Below are 21,843 nucleotides of genomic sequence, written 5' to 3'. Positions count from 1 at the left end.
ACCAACCTCCCGGAACAGGCACCGGAATGTGGCGACTAGGGGCTTTTCACAGTAACTTCATCGAAGCCGACTCGTGACTATAAGCGATTATTATCAATGCTCATTGTTGGTCTTAATCACCAATCTAAGCACAATACTTCTACATGACTCACCGATCCAACTTCATTGGGTCACCATCTAGAACATTCTGTAAAATTGCTTCTGCTGTAACGTCACCAGTGTACCCAGGTCCCCAGCCGAGCGTGTTGGACAAGTCATTGCCAGTGCCCAGCGGGAGGATGGCTACATGTGGAATGTACTCATCCTGTCCCTGAATAAAGAGAGATGAAGGATTAATTGCTAATGATTCAGACAGGAACAGAGTCAGGATCAGGGGCAGTTGAACAATTGGCTAATGCAAACCACAACTAATTTATCCAAAACTGAAGCTATAACATGTGTTGTTCCTGTCCTGGGAGTGTTTGATGGGGACAGTGTAGAGGGAGCTTTACTCTGCATCTAACCCCGTGCTGTACCTGTCCTGGGAGTGTTTGATGGGGACTGTGTAGAGGGAGCTTTATTCTGCATCTAACCCCATGCTGTACCTGTCCTGGGAGTGTTTGATGGGGACTGTGTAGAGGGAGCTTTATTCTGCATCTAACCCCATGCTGTACCTGTCCTGGGAGTGTTTGATGGGGACAGTGTAGAGGGAGCTTTACTCTGTATCTAACCCCATGCTGCACCTGTCCTGGGAGTGTTTGATGGGGACAGTGTAGAGGGAGCTTTACTCTGTATCTAACCCCGTGCTGTACCTGTCCTGGGAGTGTTTGATGGGTACAGTGTAGAGGGAGCTTTACTCTGTATTTAACCCCGTGCTGTCCCTGTTTGGGAGTGTTTGATGGGGACTGTGTAGAGGGAGCTTTACTCTGTATCTAACCCCGTGCTGTACCTGTCCTGGGAGTGTTTGATGGGGACAGTGCAGAGGGAGCTTTATCTGTATCTATTCCCATTTTGTACCTGTCCCGGGAGTGTTTGATGGGGACAGTGTAGAGGGAGCTTTACTCTGTATCTAACCCCGTGCTGTACCTGTCCTGGGAGTGTTTGATGGGGACAGTGTAGAGGGAGCTTTACTCTGCATCTAACCCCATGCTGTACCTGTCCTGGGAGTGTTTGATGGGGACAGTGGAGAGGGAGCTTTACTCTGTATCTAACCCCGTGCTGCACCTGTCCTGGGAGTGTTTGATGGGGACAGTGTAGAGGGAGCTTTACTCTGTACCTAACCCCGTGCTGCACCTGTCCAGGGAGAGTTTGATGGGGACAGTGTAGAGGGAGCTTTACTCTGTATCTAACCCCGTGCTGTACCTGTCCTGGGAGTGTTTGATGGGGACAGTGCAGAGGGAGCTTTACTCTGTATCTAACCCCGTGCTGTACCTGTCCTGGGAGTGTTTGATGGGGACAGTGTAGAGGGAGCTTTACTCTGTATCTAACCGCGTGCTGTACCTGTCCTGGGAGTGTTTGATGGGGACAGTGTAGAGGGAGCTTTACTCTGTATCTAACCCCGTGCTGTACCTGTCCTGGGAGTGTTTGATGGGGACAGTGTAGAGGGAGCTTTACGCTGTATCTAACCACGTGCTGTACCTGTCCTGGGAGTGTTTGATGGGGACAGTGTAGAGGGAGCTTTACTCTGTATCTAACCGCGTGCTGTACCTGCCCTGGGAGTGTTTGATGGGGACAGTGTAGAGGGAGCTTTACTCTGTATCTAACCCCGTGCTGTACCTGTCCTGGGAGTGTTTGATGGGGACAGTGTAGAGGGAGCTTTACTCTGTATCTAACCCCGTGCTGTACCTGTCCTGGGAGTGTTTAATGGAGACAGTGTAGAGGGAGCTTTACTCTGTATCTAACCCCGTGCTGTACCTGTCCTGGGAGTGTTTGATGGGGACAGTGTAGAGGGAGCTTTACTCTGTATCTAACCCCATGCTGCACCTGTCCTGGGAGTGTTTGATGGGGACAGTTTAGAGGGAGCTTTACTCTGTATCTAACCCCGTGCTGTACCTGTCCTGGGAGTGTTTGATGGGTACAGTGTAGAGGGAGCTTTACTCTGTATTTAACCCCGTGCTGTCCCTGTTTGGGAGTGTTTGATGGGGACTGTGTAGAGGGAGCTTTACTCTGTATCTAACCCCGTGCTGTACCTGTCCTGGGAGTGTTTGATGGGGACAGTGTAGAGGGAGCTTTATCTGTATCTATTCCCATTTTGTACCTGTCCCGGGAGTGTTTGATGGGGACAGTGTAGAGGGAGCTTTACTCTGTATCTAACCCCGTGCTGTACCTGTCCTGGGAGTGTTTGATGGGGACAGTGTAGAGGGAGCTTTACTCTGCATCTAACCCCATGCTGTACCTGTCCTGGGAGTGTTTGATGGGGACAGTGTAGAGGGAGCTTTACTCTGTATCTAACCCCGTGCTGCACCTGTCCTGGGAGTGTTTGATGGGGACAGTGTAGAGGGAGCTTTACTCTGTATCTAACCCCGTGCTGCACCTGTCCTGGGAGAGTTTGATGGGGACAGTGTAGAGGGAGCTTTACTCTGTATCTAACCCCGTGCTGTACCTGTCCTGGGAGTGTTTGATGGGGACAGTGCAGAGGGAGCTTTACTCTGTATCTAACCCCGTGCTGTACCTGTCCTGGGAGTGTTTGATGGGGACAGTGTAGAGGGAGCTTTACTCTGTATCTAACCCCGTGCTGTACCTGTCCTGGGAGTGTTTGATGGGGACAGTGTAGAGGGAGCTTTACGCTGTATCTAACCACGTGCTGTACCTGTCCTGGGAGTGTTTGATGGGGACAGTGTAGAGGGAGCTTTACTCTGTATCTAACCGCGTGCTGTACCTGCCCTGGGAGTGTTTGATGGGGACAGTGTAGAGGGAGCTTTACTCTGTATCTAACCCCGTGCTGTACCTGTCCTGGGAGTGTTTGATGGGGACAGTGTAGAGGGAGCTTTACGCTGTATCTAACCACGTGCTGTACCTGTCCTGGGAGTGTTTGATGGGGACAGTGTAGAGGGAGCTTTACTCTGTATCTAACCGCGTGCTGTACCTGCCCTGGGAGTGTTTGATGGGGACAGTGTAGAGGGAGCTTTACTCTGTATCTAACCCCGTGCTGTACCTGTCCTGGGAGTGTTTGATGGAGACAGTTGTTAGGAACAAATTGTAACTTTAGGTTTAATTTAGCTTTGCGTTTGTGTGTCCAGAAAGTGGAAACATGGACTGATTTCCATTGAGAATTCATTTGTGATCTGGGTGCCTTGAAGCCACAGGTCCTGCTTGTATACGTGCATTTTGAATGAGGTTTTACAACCCTTTGTGTGAAGAAATGGGTTAGTAGTTTAGTAAATTCAGATCACAAACATAGGAGAGAAAACTGTTGCCTAGTGACAAGGGTCAAGGGCAACAGAGAGAGACAGGGACAGAGTGAAGAACAGTTCAGTCAGTGTGTGCCTGCCACAGAGTGAAGAACAGTTCAGTCAGTGTGTGCCTGCCAGAGAGTGAAGAACCGTTCAGTCAGTGTGTGCTGTCACAGAGAGAAGAACAGTTCAGTCAGTGTGTGCTTGTCAGAGTGAAGAACAGTTCAGCCAGTCTGTGCCTGCCACAGAGTGAAGAACAGTTCAGTCAGTGTGTGCCTGCCAGAGAGAGAACATTTCAGTCAGTGTGTGCCTGTCAGAGAGAAGAACAGTTCAGTCAGTGTGTGCCTGTCAGAGAGAGAAGAACAGTTCAGTCAGTGTGTGCCTGTCAGAGAGAGAAGAACAGTTCAGTCAGTGTGTGCCTGTCACAGAGTGAAGAACAGTTCAGTCAGTGTGTGCCTGCCAGAGAGAGAAGAACAGTTCAGTCAGTGTGTGCCTGCCAGAGAGAGAAGAACAGTTCAGTCAGTGTGTGCCTGCCAGAGAGAGAAGAACAGTTCAGTCAGTGTGTGCCTGTCAGAGAGAGAAGAACAGTTCAGTCAGTGTGTGCCTGTCACAGAGTGAAGAACAGTTCAGTCAGCGTGTGCCTGTCAGAGAGAGAAGAACAGTTCAGTCAGTGTGTGCCTGTCACAGAGTGAAGAACAGTTCAGTCAGCGTGTGCCTGTCACAGAGTGAAGAACAGTTCAGTCAGTGTGTGCCTGCCACAGAGAGACCAGTTCAGTCAGTGTGTGCCTGTCACAGAGTGAAGAACAGTTCAGTCAGTGTGTGCCTGCCACAGAGTGAAGAACAGTTCAGTCAGTGTGTGCCTGTCACAGAGTGAAGAACAGTTCAGTCAGTGTGTGCCTGCCACAGAGTGAAGAACAGTTCAGTCAGTGTGTGCCTGTCAGAGAGAAGAACAGTTCAGTCAGTGTGTGCCTGCCACAGAGTGAAGAACAGTTCAGTCAGTGTGTGCCTGCCAGAGAGAGAAGAACAGTTCAGTCAGTGTGTGCCTGCCAGAGAGAGAAGAACAGTTCAGTCAGTGTGTGCCTGCCAGAGAGAGAAGAACAGTTCAGTCAGTGTGTGCCTGTCAGAGAGAGAAGAACAGTTCAGTCAGTGTGTGCCTGTCACAGAGTGAAGAACAGTTCAGTCAGCGTGTGCCTGTCAGAGAGAGAAGAACAGTTCAGTCAGTGTGTGCCTGTCACAGAGTGAAGAACAGTTCAGTCAGCGTGTGCCTGTCAGAGAGAAGAACAGTTCAGTCAGTGTGTGCCTGTCAGAGAGAAGAACAGTTCAGTCAGTGTGTGCCTGCCACAGAGTGAAGAACAGTCCAGTCAGTGTGTGCCTGCCACAGAGTGAAGAACAGTCCAGTCAGTGTGTGCCTGCCAGAGAGAGAAGAACAGTTCAGTCAGTGTGTGCCTGCCACAGAGTGAAGAACAGTCCAGTCAGTGTGTGCCTGCCACAGAGTGAAGAACAGTTCAGTCAGTGTGTGCCTGTCACAGAGTGAAGAACAGTTCAGTCAGTGTGTGCCTGCCAGAGAGAGAACATTTCAGTCAGTGTGTGCCTGCCAGAGAGAAGAACAGTTCAGTCAGTGTGTGCCTGTCACAGAGAGAGAAGAACAGTTCAGTCAGTGTGTGCCTGCCAGAGAGAGAAGAACAGTACAGTCAGTGTGTGCCTGCCACAGAGAGAGAAGAACCGTACAGTCAGTGTGTGCCTGTCACAGAGAGAAGAACAGTTCAGTCAGTGTGTGCCTGCCAGAGAGAAGAACAGTTCAGTCAGTGTGTGCCTGCCAGAGAGAGAAGAACAGTTCAGTCAGTGTGTGCCTGTCACAGAGTGAAGAACAGTTCAGTCAGTGTGTGCCTGTCAGAGAGAAGAACAGTTCAGTCAGTGTGTGCCTGCCAGAGAGAGAAGAACAGTTCAGTCAGTGTGTGCCTGCCAGAGAGAGAAGAACCGTACAGTCAGTGTGTGCCTGTCACAGAGAGAAGAACAGTTCAGTCAGTGTGTGCCTGCCAGAGAGAAGAACAGTTCAGTCAGTGTGTGCCTGCCAGAGAGAGAAGAACAGTTCAGTCAGTGTGTGCCTGCCAGAGAGAGAAGAACAGTTCAGTCAGTGTGTGCCTGTCACAGAGTGAAGAATAGTTCAGTCAGTGTGTGCCTGTCAGAGAGAGAAGAACAGTTCAGTCAGTGTGTGCCTGCCAGAGAGAGAAGAACAGTTCAGTCAGTGTGTGCCTGCCACAGAGTGAAGAACAGTTCAGTCAGTGTGTGCCTGTCACAGAGTGAAGAACAGTTCAGTCAGTGTGTGCCTGTCACAGAGTGAAGAACAGTCCAGTCAGTGTGTGCCTGCCAGAGAGAGAAGAACAGTTCAGTCAGTGTGTGCCTGCCAGAGAGTGAAGAACAGTTCAGTCAGTGTGTGCCTGCCACAGAGTGAAGAACAGTTCAGTCAGTGTGTGCCTGTCACAGAGTGAAGAACAGTTCAGTCAGTGTGTGCCTGTCACAGAGTGAAGAACAGTTCAGTCAGTGTGTGCCTGTCACAGAGTGAAGAACAGTCCAGTCAGTGTGTGCCTGCCAGAGAGAGAAGAACAGTTCAGTCAGTGTGTGCCTGCCAGAGAGTGAAGAACAGTTCAGTCAGTGTGTGCCTGTCACAGAGAGAAGAACAGTTCAGTCAGTGTGTGCCTGCCAGAGAGAGAAGAACAGTTCAGTCAGTGTGTGCCTGCCAGAGAGTGAAGAACAGTTCAGTCAGTGTGTGCCTGCCAGAGAGTGAAGAACAGTTCAGTCAGTGTGTGCCTGCCACAGAGTGAAGAACAGTTCAGTCAGTGTGTGCCTGCCACAGAGAGAAGAACAGTTCAGTCAGTGTGTGCCTGTCAGAGAGAAGAACAGTTCAGTCAGTGTGTGCCTGTCAGAGAGAAGAACAGTTCAGTCAGTGTGTGCCTGTCAGAGAGAAGAACAGTTCAGTCAGTGTGTGCCTGTCAGAGAGAAGAACAGTTCAGTCAGTGTGTGCCTGTCACAGAGTGAAGAATAGTTCAGTCAGTGTGTGCCTGCCAGAGAGAGAAGAACAGTTCAGTCAGTGTGTGCCTGCCAGAGAGAGAAGAACAGTTCAGTCAGTGTGTGCCTGCCACAGAGTGAAGAACAGTTCAGTCAGTGTGTGCCTGTCACAGAGTGAAGAACAGTTCAGTCAGTGTGTGCCTGTCACAGAGTGAAGAACAGTTCAGTCAGTGTGTGCCTGTCACAGAGTGAAGAACAGTCCAGTCAGTGTGTGCCTGCCAGAGAGAGAAGAACAGTTCAGTCAGTGTGTGCCTGCCAGAGAGTGAAGAACAGTTCAGTCAGTGTGTGCCTGCCAGAGAGAGAAGAACAGTTCAGTCAGTGTGTGCCTGCCAGAGAGTGAAGAACAGTTCAGTCAGTGTGTGCCTGCCACAGAGTGAAGAACAGTTCAGTCAGTGTGTGCCTGTCACAGAGAGAAGAACAGTTCAGTCAGTGTGTGCCTGCCACAGAGAGAAGAACAGTTCAGTCAGTGTGTGCCTGTCAGAGAGAAGAACAGTTCAGTCAGTGTGTGCCTGTCAGAGAGAAGAACAGTTCAGTCAGTGTGTGCCTGTCAGAGAGAAGAACAGTTCAGTCAGTGTGTGCCTGCCACAGAGAGAAGAACAGTTCAGTCAGTGTGTGCCTGTCACAGAGAGAAGAACAGTTCAGTCAGTGTGTGCCTGCCAGAGAGAGAAGAACAGTTCAGTCAGTGTGTGCCTGCCAGAGAGTGAAGAACAGTTCAGTCAGTGTGTGCCTGCCAGAGAGTGAAGAACAGTTCAGTCAGTGTGTGCCTGCCAGAGAGAGAAGAACAGTTCAGTCAGTGTGTGCCTGCCAGAGAGAGAAGAACAGTTCAGTCAGTGTGTGCCTGCCACAGAGTGAAGAACAGTTCAGTCAGTGTGTGCCTGCCAGAGTGAAGAACAGTTCAGTCAGTGTGTGCCTGCCAGAGTGAAGAACAGTTCAGTCAGTGTGTGCCTGCCACAGAGAGAAGAACAGTTCAGTCAGTCTGTGCCTGTCACAGAGTGAAGAACAGTTCAGTCAGTGTGTGCCTGCCACAGAGAGAAGAACAGTTCAGTCAGTGTGTGCTTGTCAGAGTGAAGAACAGTTCAGCCAGTCTGTGCCTGCCACAGAGTGAAGAACAGTCCAGTCAGTGTGTGCTTGTCAGAGTGAAGAACAGTTCAGCCAGTCTGTGCCTGCCACAGAGTGAAGAACAGTTCAGTCAGTGTGTGCCTGTCACAGAGTGAAGAACAGTTCAGTCAGTGTGTGCCTGCCAGAGAGAGAAGAACAGTCCAGTCAGTCTGTGCCTGTCACAGAGCGAAGAACAGTTCAGTCAGTGTGTGCCTGTCACAGAGTGAAGAACAGTTCAGTCAGTGTGTGCCTGCCAGAGAGAGAAGAACAGTCCAGTCAGTGTGTGCCTGCCAGAGAGAGAAGAACAGTCCAGTCAGTGTGTGCCTGCCAGAGAGAGAAGAACAGTTCAGTCAGTGTGTGCCTGCCAGAGAGAGAAGAACAGTCCAGTCAGTGTATGCCTGCCACAGAGTGAAGAACAGTTCAGTCAGTGTGTGCCTGCCACAGAGTGAAGAACAGTTCAGTCAGTGTGTGCCTGCCACAGAGTGAAGAACAGTTCAGTCAGTGTGTGCCTGCCAGAGAGAGAAGAACAGTTCAGTCAGTGTGTGCTTGTCAGAGTGAAGAACAGTTCAGCCAGTCTGTGCCTGCCACAGAGTGAAGAACAGTCCAGTCAGTGTGTGCTTGTCAGAGTGAAGAACAGTTCAGTCAGTGTGTGCCTGCCAGAGAGAGAAGAACAGTCCAGTCAGTGTGTGCCTGCCAGAGAGAGAAGAACAGTTCAGTCAGTGTGTGCCTGCCAGAGAGAGAAGAACAGTCCAGTCAGTGTATGCCTGCCACAGAGTGAAGAACAGTTCAGTCAGTGTGTGCCTGCCACAGAGTGAAGAACAGTTCAGTCAGTGTGTGCCTGCCAGAGAGAGAAGAACAGTCCAGTCAGTGTGTGCCTGCCAGAGAGAGAAGAACAGTTCAGTCAGTGTGTGCCTGCCACAGAGTGAAGAACAGTTCAGTCAGTGTGTGCCTGCCACAGAGTGAAGAACAGTTCAGTCAGTGTGTGCCTGCCACAGAGTGAAGAACAGTTCAGTCAGTGTGTGCCTGCCAGAGAGAGAAGAACAGTCCAGTCAGTGTGTGCCTGTCACAGAGTGAAGAACAGTTCAGTCAGTGTGTGCCTGCCACAGAGTGAAGAACAGTTCAGTCAGTGTGTGCCTGCCACAGAGTGAAGAACAGTTCAGTCAGTGTGTGCCTGCCACAGAGTGAAGAACAGTTCAGTCAGTGTGTGCCTGCCACAGAGAGAAGAACAGTTCAGTCAGTGTGTGCTTGTCAGAGTGAAGAACAGTTCAGCCAGTCTGTGCCTGCCACAGAGTGAAGAACAGTCCAGTCAGTGTGTGCTTGTCAGAGTGAAGAACAGTTCAGCCAGTCTGTGCCTGCCACAGAGTGAAGAACAGTTCAGTCAGTGTGTGCTTGTCAGAGAGAAGAACAGTTCAGTCAGTGTGTGCCTGCCACAGAGTGAAGAACAGTCCAGTCAGTGTGTGCCTGCCACAGAGTGAAGAACAGTTCAGTCAGTGTGTGCCTGCCAGAGAGAGAACAGTTCAGTCAGTGTGTGCCTGCCACAGAGTGAAGAACAGTTCAGTCAGTGTGTGCCTGCCAGAGAGAGAAGAACAGTCCAGTCAGTGTATGCCTGCCACAGAGTGAAGAACAGTTCAGTCAGTGTGTGCCTGCCACAGAGTGAAGAACAGTCCAGTCAGTGTGTGCCTGCCACAGAGTGAAGAACAGTTCAGTCAGTGTGTGCCTGCCAGAGAGAGAACAGTTCAGTCAGTGTGTGCCTGCCAGAGAGAGAAGAACAGTTCAGTCAGTGTGTGTCTGCCACAGAGAGAAGAACAGTTCAGTCAGTGTGTGCCTGCCAGAGAGAGAAGAACAGTTCAGTCAGTGTGTGTCTGCCACAGAGAGAAGAACAGTTCAGTCAGTGTGTGCCTGTCAGAGAGAACAGTTCAGTCAGTGTGTGCCTGTCACAGAGTGAAGAACAGTTCAGTCAGTGTGTGCCTGCCAGAGAGAGAAGAACAGTTCAGTCAGTGTGTGCCTGCCACAGAGAGAAGAACAGTTCAGTCAGTGTGTGCTTGTCAGAGTGAAGAACAGTTCAGCCAGTCTGTGCCTGCCACAGAGTGAAGAACAGTCCAGTCAGTGTGTGCTTGTCAGAGTGAAGAACAGTTCAGCCAGTCTGTGCCTGCCACAGAGTGAAGAACAGTCCAGTCAGTGTGTGCCTGCCACAGAGTGAAGAACAGTTCAGTCAGTGTGTGCCTGCCAGAGAGAGAACAGTTCAGTCAGTGTGTGCCTGCCAGAGAGAGAAGAACAGTTCAGTCAGTGTGTACCTGCCACAGAGAGAACAGTTCAGTCAGTGTGTGCCTGCCAGAGAGAGAAGAACAGTTCAGTCAGTGTGTGCCTGCCAGAGAGAGAAGAACAGTTCAGTCAGTGTGTGCCTGTCACAGAGTGAAGAACAGTTCAGTCAGTGTGTGCCTGTCACAGAGTGAAGAACAGTTCAGTCAGTGTGTGCCTGCCAGAGAGAGAAGAACAGTTCAGTCAGTGTGTGCCTGCCACAGAGTGAAGAACAGTTCAGTCAGTGTGTGCCTGCCAGAGAGAGAAGAACAGTTCAGTCAGTGTGTGCCTGTCACAGAGTGAAGAACAGTTCAGTCAGTGTGTGCCTGTCACAGAGTGAAGAACAGTTCAGTCAGTGTGTGCCTGTCACAGAGTGAAGAACAGTTCAGTCAGTGTGTGCCTGCCAGAGTGAAGAACAGTTCAGTCAGTGTGTGCCTGCCAGAGTGAAGAACAGTTCAGTCAGTGTGTGCCTGCCAGAGTGAAGAACAGTTCAGTCAGTGTGTGCCTGCCACAGAGTGAAGAACAGTTCAGTCAGTGTGTGCCTGTCAGAGAGAAGAACAGTTCAGTCAGTGTGTGCCTGCCAGAGAGAGAAGAACAGTTCAGTCAGTGTGTGCCTGCCAGAGAGAGAAGAACAGTTCAGTCAGTGTGTGCCTGCCACAGAGAGAAGAACAGTTCAGTCAGTGTGTGCCTGCCACAGAGTGAAGAACAGTTCAGTCAGTGTGTGCCTGCCAGAGAGAGAAGAACAGTTCAGTCAGTGTGTGCCTGCCACAGAGAGAAGAACAGTTCAGTCAGTGTGTGCCTGTCACAGAGTGAAGAACAGTTCAGTCAGTGTGTGCCTGCCAGAGAGAGAGAACAGTTCAGTCAGTGTGTGCCTGTCACAGAGAGAAGAACAGTTCAGTCAGTGTGTGCCTGCCACAGAGTGAAGAACAGTTCAGTCAGTGTGTGCCTGCCAGAGAGTGAAGAACCGTTCAGTCAGTGTATGCCTGTCACAGAGAGAAGAACAGTTCAGTCAGTGTGTGCCTGTCACAGAGTGAAGAACAGTTCAGTCAGTGTGTGCCTGCCAGAGAGAGAAGAACAGTTCAGTCAGTGTATGCCTGCCACAGAGTGAAGAACAGTTCAGTCAGTGTGTGCCTGTCACAGAGTGAAGAACAGTTCAGTCAGTGTGTGCCTGCCACAGAGTGAAGAACAGTTCAGTCAGTGTGCGCCTGTCACAGAGTGAAGAACAGTTCAGTCAGTGTGTGCCTGTCACAGAGAGAAGAACAGTTCAGTCAGTGTGTGCCTGTCACAGAGTGAAGAACAGTTCAGTCAGTGTGTGCCTGCCAGAGAGAGAAGAACAGTTCAGTCAGTGTATGCCTGCCACAGAGTGAAGAACAGTTCAGTCAGTGTGTGCCTGTCACAGAGTGAAGAACAGTAGTCAGTGTATGCCTGTCACAGAGTGAAGAACAGTTCAGTCAGTGTGTGCCTGCCAGAGAGAGAAGAACAGTTCAGTCAGTGTATGCCTGCCACAGAGTGAAGAACAGTTCAGTCAGTGTATGCCTGTCACAGAGTGAAGAACAGTTCAGTCAGTGTGTGCCTGCCACAGAGTGAAGAACAGTTCAGTCAGTGTGTGCCTGTCACAGAGTGAAGAACAGTTCAGTCAGTGTGTGCCTGTCACAGAGTGAAGAACAGTTCAGTCAGTGTGTGCCTGTCACAGAGTGAAGAACAGTTCAGTCAGTGTGTGCCTGTCACAGAGAGAAGAACAGTTCAGTCAGTCTGTGCCTGTCACAGAGTGAAGAACAGTTCAGTCAGTGTGTGCCTGTCACAGAGAGAAGAACAGTTCAGTCAGTGTGTGCCTGTCACAGAGTGAAGAACAGTTCAGTCAGTGTGTGCCTGCCACAGAGTGAAGAACAGTTTAGTCAGTGTGTGCCTGTCACAGAGTGAAGAACAGTACAGTCAGTGTGTGCCTGCCAGAGAGTGAAGAACAGTTCAGTCAGTGTGTGCCTGCCAGAGAGTGAAGAACAGTTCAGTCAGTGTGTGCCTGCCACAGAGAGACCAGTTCAGTCAGTGTGTGCCTGCCAGAGAGAGAAGAACAGTTCAGTCAGTGTGTGCCTGCCAGAGAGAGAAGAACAGTTCAGTCAGTGTGTGCCTACCACAGAGAGAGAACAGTACAGTCAGTGTGTGCCTGTCACAGAGTGAAGAACAGTTCAGTCAGTGTGTGCCTGTCACAGAGAGACCAGTTCAGTCAGTGTGTGCCTGTCACAGAGAGAACAGTTCAGTCAGTGTGTGCCTGACACAGAGTGAAGAACAGTTCAGTCAGTGTGTGCCTGACACAGAGTGAAGAACAGTTCAGTCAGTGTGTGCCTGTCACAGAGTGAAGAACAGTTCAGTCAGTGTGTGCCTGCCAGAGAGAGAAGAACAGTTCAGTCAGTGTGTGCCTGCCACAGAGTGAAGAACAGTTCAGTCAGTGTGTGCCTGCCAGAGAGAGAAGAACAGTTCAGTCAGTGTGTGCCTGCCACAGAGTGAAGAACAGTTCAGTCAGTGTGTGCCTGCCAGAGAGAGAAGAACAGTTCAGTCAGTGTGTGCCTGCCAGAGAGAGAAGAACAGTTCAGTCAGTGTGTGCCTGCCACAGAGTGAAGAACAGTTCAGTCAGTGTGTGCCTGCCAGAGAGAGAAGAACAGTTCAGTCAGTGTGTGCCTGCCAGAGAGAGAAGAACAGTTCAGTCAGTGTGTGCCTGCCACAGAGAGAAGAACAGTTCAGTCAGTGTGTGCCTGCCACAGAGTGAAGAACAGTTCAGTCAGTGTGTGCCTGCCACAGAGTGAAGAACAGTCCAGTCAGTGTGTGCCTGCCACAGAGTGAAGAACAGTTCAGTCAGTGTGTGCCTGCCACAGAGTGAAGAACAGTTCAGTCAGTGTGTGCCTGTCAGAGAGAAGAACAGTTCAGTCAGTGTGTGCCTGCCACAGAGTGAAGAACAGTCCAGTCAGTGTGTGCCTGCCACAGAGAGAAGAACAGTTCAGTCAGTGTGTGCCTGCCACAGAGAGAAGAACAGTTCAGTCAGTGTGTGCCTGTCAGAGAGAAGAACAGTTCAGTCAGTGTGTGCCTGCCACAGAGTGAAGAACAGTCCAGTCAGTGTGTGCCTGCCACAGAGTGAAGAACAGTTCAGTCAGTGTGTGCCTGCCAGAGAGAGAAGGCAACAGTTTCGAACTTTTTGATACAAAATCCTGCAAGGCTGCTGAGGGACTGTGTTTCGGGAACTCGTGTTTGTTCTGAAGTTAAACTCACAAGAAGTTTAGATTGACTGTTTTGTCTGGCATATTTCGGGGAGATATTAGCTGAGAAAAAAAGCATTTGATGTATGCTTAGAAATCCGTTGGAAGAAAACCATTTGCTCTTATGCCAGCCCAAGCACGAAAGAGTAGTGTTGAAACAGTGGTAAATCTTCACTGGGGGGTGGTCAGTGTCTGTCAGGGTATTGATGGGATAAAAAGAGTAGCGAGTTTGAATCATTTACTGGTCTCATATTGAAATCTTTCCAACCATTTTGTCTCATATAATATTGTTCATGTGTCTTGTTTAATAAATATTTAATTCCTTGTGTTAAGAGTACACTGGCAGGCTCTTGTCAATGTTTTCAGTGACTGACCTCCACAATATCTAATGAAAACAAAGTTAGTGGCCGGAGTCTCTGTCCTGCTGCACCAGATTTGTGATGTGGCCGCCCCAGGCCAGTCCGTCTCGCCAGCCAGCCAACGGGGTTTCCCATTGTGGGCAGCCCCACGCCGTCGGGAAATCCCGGGCTGCTGACGCAACGGAGAATCCCGACAGCGGAGAATCCAGCCCAGGATCGATCAATGCCGGTTGCATTCTGGGATCTGACACGTCCATTATTAACATCAACTGGGATGGGAACACAATGTAGAAAGAACTTCACTCTCCAGTACCTTGTATTTCATTTCATCAATGGCATCCAGCACCCAGCCCACTGTCCCATCACCACCACACACCAGCACTCTGGCTGCGTGGCTCGGCAGAAGTGTGCAGAGCTGTAGAGCTTGCAGTGGAGTTGAGCAGCCAAGATCAACAACCTGCCGAGGGAAACAATTGTTCAGAGTTGAGGCGACACTTTTCACCAATCTCACACCGACACACAGCAGCTCACACACACGCACATTTGCACGACTGTCACAGGAGCAGCTGCCAGTATTAACATTGATGTTAACATCCAAGCTCGTGCCGGGATTCGTGGTGATTCTCCGGTAACACTCGCAAGATTGTGTATTCTGATCCCACTCCACACTCTCCAGCCTATAACCCAGGCTGATTCCCGCAATGCATTACTGAGGGAGTGCCGCACTGTCAGAGGGTCAGTACTGAGGGAGTGCCGCACTGTCAGAGGGTCAGTACTGAGGGAGTGCCGCACTGTCAGAGGGTCAGTACTGAGGGAGTGCTGCACTGTCAGAGGGTCAGTACTGAGAGAGTGCTGCACTGTCAGAGGGTCAGTACTGAGGGAGTGCTGCACTGTCAGAGGGTCGGTACTGAGGGAGTGCTGCACTGTCAGAGGGTCAGTACTGAGGGAGTGCTGCACTGTCAGAGGGTCAGTACTGAGGGAGTGCTGCACTGTCAGAGGGTCAGTACTGAGGGAGTGCTGCACTGTCAGAGGGTCAGTACTGAGGGAGTGCTGCACTGTCCGAGGGTCAGTACTGAGGGAGTGCTGCACTGTCAGAGGGTCAGTACTGAGGGAGTGCTGCACTGTCAGAGGGTCAGTACTGAGGGAGTGCTGCACTGTCAGAGGGTCAGTACTGAGGGAGTGCTGCACTGTCCGAGGGTCAGTACTGAGGGAGTGCGGCACTGTCAGAGGGTCAGTACTGAGGGAGTGCTGCACTGTCCGAGGGTCAGTACTGAGGGAGTGCTGCACTGTCAGAGGGTCAGTACTGAGGGAGTGCTGCACTGTCAGAGGGTCAGTACTGAGGGAGTGCTGCACTGTCAGAGGGTCAGTACTGAGGGAGTGCTGCACTGTCAGAGGGTCAGTACTGAGGGAGTGCTGCACTGTCCGAGGGTCAGTACTGAGGGAGTGCTGCACTGTCAGAGGGTCAGTACTGAGGGAGTGCTGCACTGTCCGAGGGTCAGTACTGAGGGAGTGCTGCACTGTCAGAGGGTCAGTACTGAGGGAGTGCTGCACTGTCAGAGGGTCAGTACTGAGGGAGTGCCGCACTGTCAGAGGGTCAGTACTGAGAGAGTGCTGCACTTTCAGAGGGTCAGTACTGAGGGAGTGCCGCACTGTCAGAGGGTCAGTACTGAGGGATGCCGCACTGTCAGAGGGTCAGTACTGAGGGAGTGCCGCACTGTCAGAGGGTCAGTACTGAGGGAGTGCCGCACTGTCAGAGGGTCAGTACTGAGGGAGTGCCGCACTGTCAGAGGGTCAGTACTGAGGGAGTGCTGCACTGTCAGAGGGTCAGTACTGAGGGAGTGCCGCACTGTCAGAGGGTCAGTACTGAGGGAGTGCTGCACTGTCAGAGGGTCAGTTCTGAGGGAGTGCTGCACTGTCAGAGGGTCAGTACTGAGGGAGTGCTGCACTGTCAGAGGGTCAGTACCGAGGGAGTGCTGCACTGTCAGAGGGTCAGTACTGAGGGAGTGCCGCACTGTCAGAGGGTCAGTACCGAGGGAGTGCTGCACTGTCAGAGGGTCAGTATTGAGAGAGTGCTGCACTGTCAGAGGGTCAGTACTGAGGGAGTGCCGCACTGTCAGAGGGTCAGCACTGAGGGAGTGCTGCACTGTCAGAGGGTCAGTACTGAGGGAGTGCTGCACTGTCAGAGGGTCAGTACCGAGGGAGTGCTGCACTGTCAGAGTGTCAGCACTGAGGGAGTGCTGCACTGTCAGAGGGTCAGTACTGAGGGAGTGCTGCACAGTCAGAGGGTCAGTATGGAGGGAGTGCTGCACTGTCAGAGGGTCAGTACTGAGGGAGCGCCGCACTGTCAGAGGGTCAGTACTGAGGGAGTGCCGCACTGTCAAAGGGTCAGTACTGAGGGAGTGTCGCACTGTCAGAGAGTCAGTACTGAGGGAGTCCTGCACTGTCAGAGGGTCAGTACTGAGGGAGTGTCGCACTGTCAGAGGGTCAGTACTGAGGGAGTGCCGCACTGTCAGAGGGTCAGTACGGAGGGAGTGCAGCACTGTCAGAGGGTCAGTACTGAGGGAGCGCCGCACTGTCAGAGGGTCAGTACTGAGGGAGTACCGCACTGTCAGAGGGTCAGTACTGAGGGAGTGTCGCACTGTCAGAGGGTCAGTACTGAGGGAGTGTCGCACTGTCAGAGGGTCAGTACTGAGGGAGTGCCGCACTGTCAGAGGGTCAGTACTGAGGGAGTGCTGCACTGTCAGAGGGTCAGTACTGAGGGAGTGCTGCACTGTCAGAGGGTCAGTACGGAGGGAGTGCTGCACTGTCAGAGGGTCAGTACTGAGGGAGCGCCGCACTGTCAGAGGGTCAGTACTGAGGGAGTGCTGCACTGTCAGAGGGTCAGTACTGAGGGAGTACCGCACTGTCAGAGGGTCAGTACTGAGGGAGTGCTGCACTGTCAGAGGGTCAGTACTGAGGGAGTACCGCACTGTCAGAGGGTCAGTACTGAGGGAGTGCTGCACTGTCAAGAGGGTCAGTACTGAGGGAATGCTGCGCTGTCAGAGGGTCAGCACTGAGGGAGTGCTGCACTGTCAGAGGGCGAGTACTGAGGGAGTGCTGCACTGTTAGAGGGTGAGTACTGAGGGAGTGATGCACTGTCAGAGGGTGAGCACTGAGGGAGTGCTGCACTGTCAGAGAGTGAGCACTGAGTGAGTACCGCACTGTCAGAGGGTCAGTACTGAGGGAGTGCTGCACAGTCAGAGGGTCAGTACGGAGGGAGCGCCGCACTGTCAGAGGGTCAGTACTGAGGAAGTGCTGCACTGTCAGAGGGTCAGTACTGAGGGAGAACCGCACCGTCAGAGGGTCAGTACTGAGGGAGTGCTGCACTGTCAGAGGGTCAGTACTGAGGGAGTACCGCACTGTCAGAGGGTCAGTACTGAGGGAGTGCTGCACTGTCAAGAGGGTCAGTACTGAGGGAATGCTGCGCTGTCAAGGGTCAGTACTGAGAGAGTGCCGCACTGTCAGAGGGTCAGTACTGAGGGAGTGCTGCACTGTCAGAGGGTCAGCACTGAGGGAGTGCTGCACTGTCAGAGGGAGAGTACTGAGGGAGTGCTGCACTGTTAGAGGGTGAGTACTGAGGGAGTGATGCACTGTCAGAGGGTGAGCACTGAGGGAGTGCTGCACTGTCAGAGGGTGAGTACTGAGTGAGTACCGCACTGTCAGAGGGTCAGTCCTGAGGGAGTGCTGCACTGTCAGAGGATCAGCACTGAGGGAGTGCTGCACTGTCAGAGGGTCAGTACTGAGGGAGTGCCGCACTGTCAGAGGGTCAGTACTGAGGGAGTGCTGCACTGTCAGAGTGTCAGTACTGAGGGAGTGCTGCACTGTCAGAGGGCCAGCACTGAGGGAATGCTGCACTGTCAGAGGGTCAGTACTGAGTGAGTGCCGCACTGTCAGAGGGTCAGTACTGAGGGAGTGCTGCACTGTCAGAGGGTCAGTACTGAGGGAATACCGCACTGTCAGAGGGTCAGTACTGAGGGAGTGCTGCACTGTCAGAGGGTCAGTACTGAGGGAGTGCCGCACTGTCAGAGGGTCAGTACCGAGGGAGTGCCGCACTGTCAGAGGGTCAGTAGTGAGGGAGTGCCGCACTGTCAGAGGGTCAGTACTGAGGGAGTGCTGCACTGTCAGAGGGTCAGTATTGAGGGAGTGCCGCACTGTCAGAGGGTCAGTACTGAGGGAGCGCTGCACTGTCAGAGGTCAGTTTATCAGATAATAAGTTAAACTTGGGCTAGTCTGCCCTCTCAGTTGAATAGTAGAATGTGGGCTGCATGGACTGTGGCCATTCGGCCCATTGTATTTTTATAAACATGATGAGGGTTTCTGCCTCTACCACCCTTCCGTGTAGAGAATTCGAGACCCCACCTCCCTCTGGGTGAAGGAAATTTACCTCAACTCTCCTTTAATCCTTCTGCCAATTACTTTAAATCTCTACTCCTGGTTATTGACCTCACTGTTAAGAGTATTAGACCCTTCCTATCTGCTCTCTCTCTGTCTCTGATACTTTTTTACACCTCAAATAGATTTACCAGAATGTTGCCTGGTATGGAGGGCATTAGCTATGAGGAGCGATTGAATAAACTCGGTTTGTTCTCACTGGAACGAAGGAGGTTGAGGGGAGACCTGATAGAGGTATACAAAATTATGAGGGGCATAGACAGAGTGGATAGTCAGAGGCTTTTCCCCAGGGTAGAGGGGTCAATTACTAGGGGGCATAGGTTTAAGGTGAGAGGGGCAAGGTTTAGAGTAGATGTACGAGGCAAGTTTTTTTACGCAGAGGGTAGTGGGTGCCTGGAACTCGCTACCGGAGGAGGTAGTGGAAGCAGGGACGATAGGGACATTTAAGGGGCATCTTGACAAATATATGAATAGGATGGGAATAGAAGGATACGGACCCAGGAAGTGTAGAAGATTGTAGTTTAGTCGGGCAGCATGGTCGGCACGGGCTTGGAGGGCCGAAGGGCCTGTTCCTGTGCTGTACATTTCTTTGTTCTTTGTTCAATTAAATCTCCCTTGGCCTCTTCTGTTCCAAAGACAAACTTAGCCAATCTTTCCTCACTGGTTCCTTAGTGGTAACATTCTCCATTCTTGGCAACATTTCATAAATCTCCTCTGTATCCTCTCCAGTGTAATCACTTCCTTCCTGTAATACACTCAGACTATGGTCTCATTTGTGTTTTATACAGTTTAAGCATGTCATGTATCTGGGAATCCATTCTTGTTGGTTCTGCATCATGTGATGTGTAGTGACATCAGCAGAGTGTTTGCGTGGGCCTTGGGCAGATCACCATCTTGTACGAGCAACACCCTTCAGAAAACACTCATTGTGTTTTACAACAATCCAGAGTGTGGGCACCTCCAGACCTTCTCTCTTTGCAGCAACAAAGAAATATAACAGGAGAGAAAACTGGCGGCGAGGACGGAGGCAGGAAAATCACTGGGAAGGTGAATTTCGTTGACTAATTATGCGATGGCATCAGATTCCCGAGACCAAACTCGCGCACGCGCAGACGTCGGGTGAAGCACAGCCGCCAATGTGAAGGTTTAATAACGCTTTCGGCAGCAACTCTGAGTAAGTTGACCGACAGTCGGGGACGCTTTGCTGCATTGAAGTGAGTGCGGTTTGGGCTCATGGCAAAACTACACGGGCTGCAGGGAACAGGGATTTCGAAGGGCAGGAGAGCTGGGAGATAAGTTGCTGTAGTCTTACGGCATTGAGTCATCGGGGAGTGGGCCTGAAGGGGAGGAGCATCGGAGCTGAGAGCATAAAATAACTTACCTCGGGGATTTCACTGTCATGCCTTTTTCCTCGGATGGTGATGTCTAGCATGAGAGGACACAGCTTTAAATTGAGGGGAGACAGATGTCAGAGGTAGGTTCTTTACACAGAGAGTAGTAAGGGCGTGGAATGCTCTGCCTGCAACAGTAGTGGACTCGCCAACACTAAGGGCATTCAAATGGTCATTGGATAGACATATGGACGATAAGGGAATAGTGTAGATGGGCTTTAGAGTGGTTTCACAGGTCGGCGCAACATCGAGGGCCGAAGGGCCTGTACTGCGCTGTAATGTTCTATGATAAAAGAAACTGAAAAAAGTGACACCACAGGAAAACATGCAGTGGAGACCAAATGGGTGGAACTGAGGAACGGAAAAGGATCTCTAACTGTAACAGGAGTTGTGTATAGACTCCCTGGTAGCAGTTCTGAGGTTTAAATTGTATAAATGCAGAAATGAGTTAAGTGTGTAACAAAGGCAGAGTAGTATTAATGAGGGATTTAACTTACACACAGACTGGGAGAGGCAGACAAGCAGCTGTCAGGAAGATAGTGAATTCCTGCATCAATATGTTCCAGGTGTAACAAGGGGACAGACAATATTAGATTTAGTTATGAGTAATGAGCCCAATTTACTTAGTAGCCTATCTGTGCGTGAACATTTGGCAAATAGTGATCACAACATGATTGAACTCAGTGTAGGGTTTGAAAGTGAAAAGCACGATTCAGATAAAAGAATTTTAGACTTGGGTACGCCCGATTTAACGGGATCAGGCAGAGACTGTCCGCGGAAAACTGGGAAGATCTGTTAATGGGCCAAACGACTGAAGATCAGTGGGGAATATTTAAAGAAACATTTAATGAAATACGGAGCAAATATATATCCCTCAGGAAATAGCTCCACTTCACAGAAAAAGCAGCCATGGGCAACTAAAGAGATAAGGGGCAGCATAAAACTGAAAGGAAGGGATTATAAAAATGCAAAACAGAGCACAAATCCAGACGAATGGGAGAGATACAAAGCAAAGGATCACAGAGCAGCTTGTCAGAGCGACTAAAAGGGATTGTGAAAGGAAACTTACAAGGGACATCAAAATCAATAAGAAGAAATGTTGTAGTTATAGAAAGGGAAGCAGGTGAACAATGTAGGCCCATCAAGTGGGCGCGATTTAACCACTGCATTGTGTCCACTATCAAATTGGGCGTTCTGGTTAAATAGCGGGAAAGGCCAAAATCGAGATTCGCGCCGGGCGCAAATCAGTTTGCTATCTAACTGGCCTGCTCCCAATTGCGAGTTCCGGGTCACGCCCAATATGGCGAGCATATCATTAATTTCCATCTCACCTACGAGATCAAAGTGGAATGTAATGGCCTCCCAAAAATTAACCAGCTCCCCAGCGAGAAATCACGCCCGCTTCGTTTCAGTCCTTTTTACAAATGTGAAGCTGGCACAATGAGGGGAACCGAGGAGGCGAGTAGCCATTTCCATTTTCCTGCATGCAGCGGTGGTTGGGGGTCCCCTCGGGGGGTTGGACTTGGTCGGGAGCTGAAGCGTTCCAGGTCGGGGGTCACCCCTATGCCAGGGGGAAGGGGGAGGCGAGTGAGGGGCTTTCCGTCCGTGAGGCCTTCAAGTCATCTTTAAATATTTGGATACCTATACCAAAAACCTTCAGGACAGAGTAACATTCCTTGGTCTTGGTTATATGCTGATGGCCACTTTAACTCCCTTAGACTGTGAGCAGCCTCAAGCTTCACAGCTGAAGGTTATTGCTAATAAGTTGGCATTGTTAGTTGTGAGACCACTTCACAGCTACAGGTTGTGTTTGCTGCTTGCTCCTGCTGGTGGCTGCAGATGCCTGGAGGCTGCTGTTGCTGTTCCTTCCTTTTCTGTAGCCGGAAAGAAGGACAATATTTCTAAGATACCTGGGTCCTGGAACACCAGGATCTGGGGACATACGAGTCCAGAAGGCAATCTGGTTTGAAGCAAGAAGATGCTGTGGAACCAAATGGCCACCTGATGACGCTGTTGAAGAAATGCTTCTGCAGATTGCTGATGCTTTTCTTGCTGGTGTGGTGAGTGCTGTGTGTAACTGGCACGTCACCTCGGGTTAAACATGCTGGAAGTCAAGGATGTTCAACTGTACCTTGAGCACCAGTGGAATATGTGGATGGCAGGATTTGGTTCTGGTGAGATTGGGCCGTGTGGGAGGGGCCTGCACAGCTGCGGTTCCTGGACGGAGAATGGCACTGATACGTGGAACAAGTCACGCATTGATCATTTCTACGGCAAAGTTCTGGACATGATAACACAATCTCGGTTTATCCTCCGTTTTTGTTGAGGAACCTGTGACGGGTGATACCGTGCGTTTGGTTACTCTGTGAAAATTAGCTGATATACAAAATTAACAGGTCTACAAAATTATGACGGGTGTAGACAGGGTGGATAGTCAGAGACTTTTTCAGAGGGTAGAGAGGTCAATTCCTAGGGGGCATAGGTTTAAGGTGCGAGGGGCAAGGTTTAGAGGAGTTGCATGAGGCAAGTATTTTATGGTAGTGGGTGCCTGGAACTCGCTACCGGAGGTGGTGGTAGAAGCAGG

At 50.9% G+C, this 21,843-nt stretch overlaps 1 protein-coding gene across 1 annotated transcript in view; it reads right to left on the bottom strand.

Annotated features, from left to right (window-relative positions):
• The window catches only part of dgke (diacylglycerol kinase, epsilon), a 106,733-nt gene that overhangs the window by 64,057 nt on the left and 20,833 nt on the right, over positions 1–21,843 (bottom strand). Inside the window, 2 exon segments of the mRNA XM_072483887.1 lie at positions 153–310; positions 13,751–13,894. Of these exon segments, the coding sequence (XP_072339988.1) occupies positions 153–310; positions 13,751–13,894 (302 nt within the window).

The sequence above is a fragment of the Scyliorhinus torazame genome, chromosome 18 (assembly GCF_047496885.1).
Source record: "Scyliorhinus torazame isolate Kashiwa2021f chromosome 18, sScyTor2.1, whole genome shotgun sequence".
NCBI lineage: Eukaryota > Metazoa > Chordata > Chondrichthyes > Carcharhiniformes > Scyliorhinidae > Scyliorhinus > Scyliorhinus torazame.
Note: the sequence above shows the minus strand (reverse complement) of the source record. Positions and strands in the feature narration are given on the sequence as shown.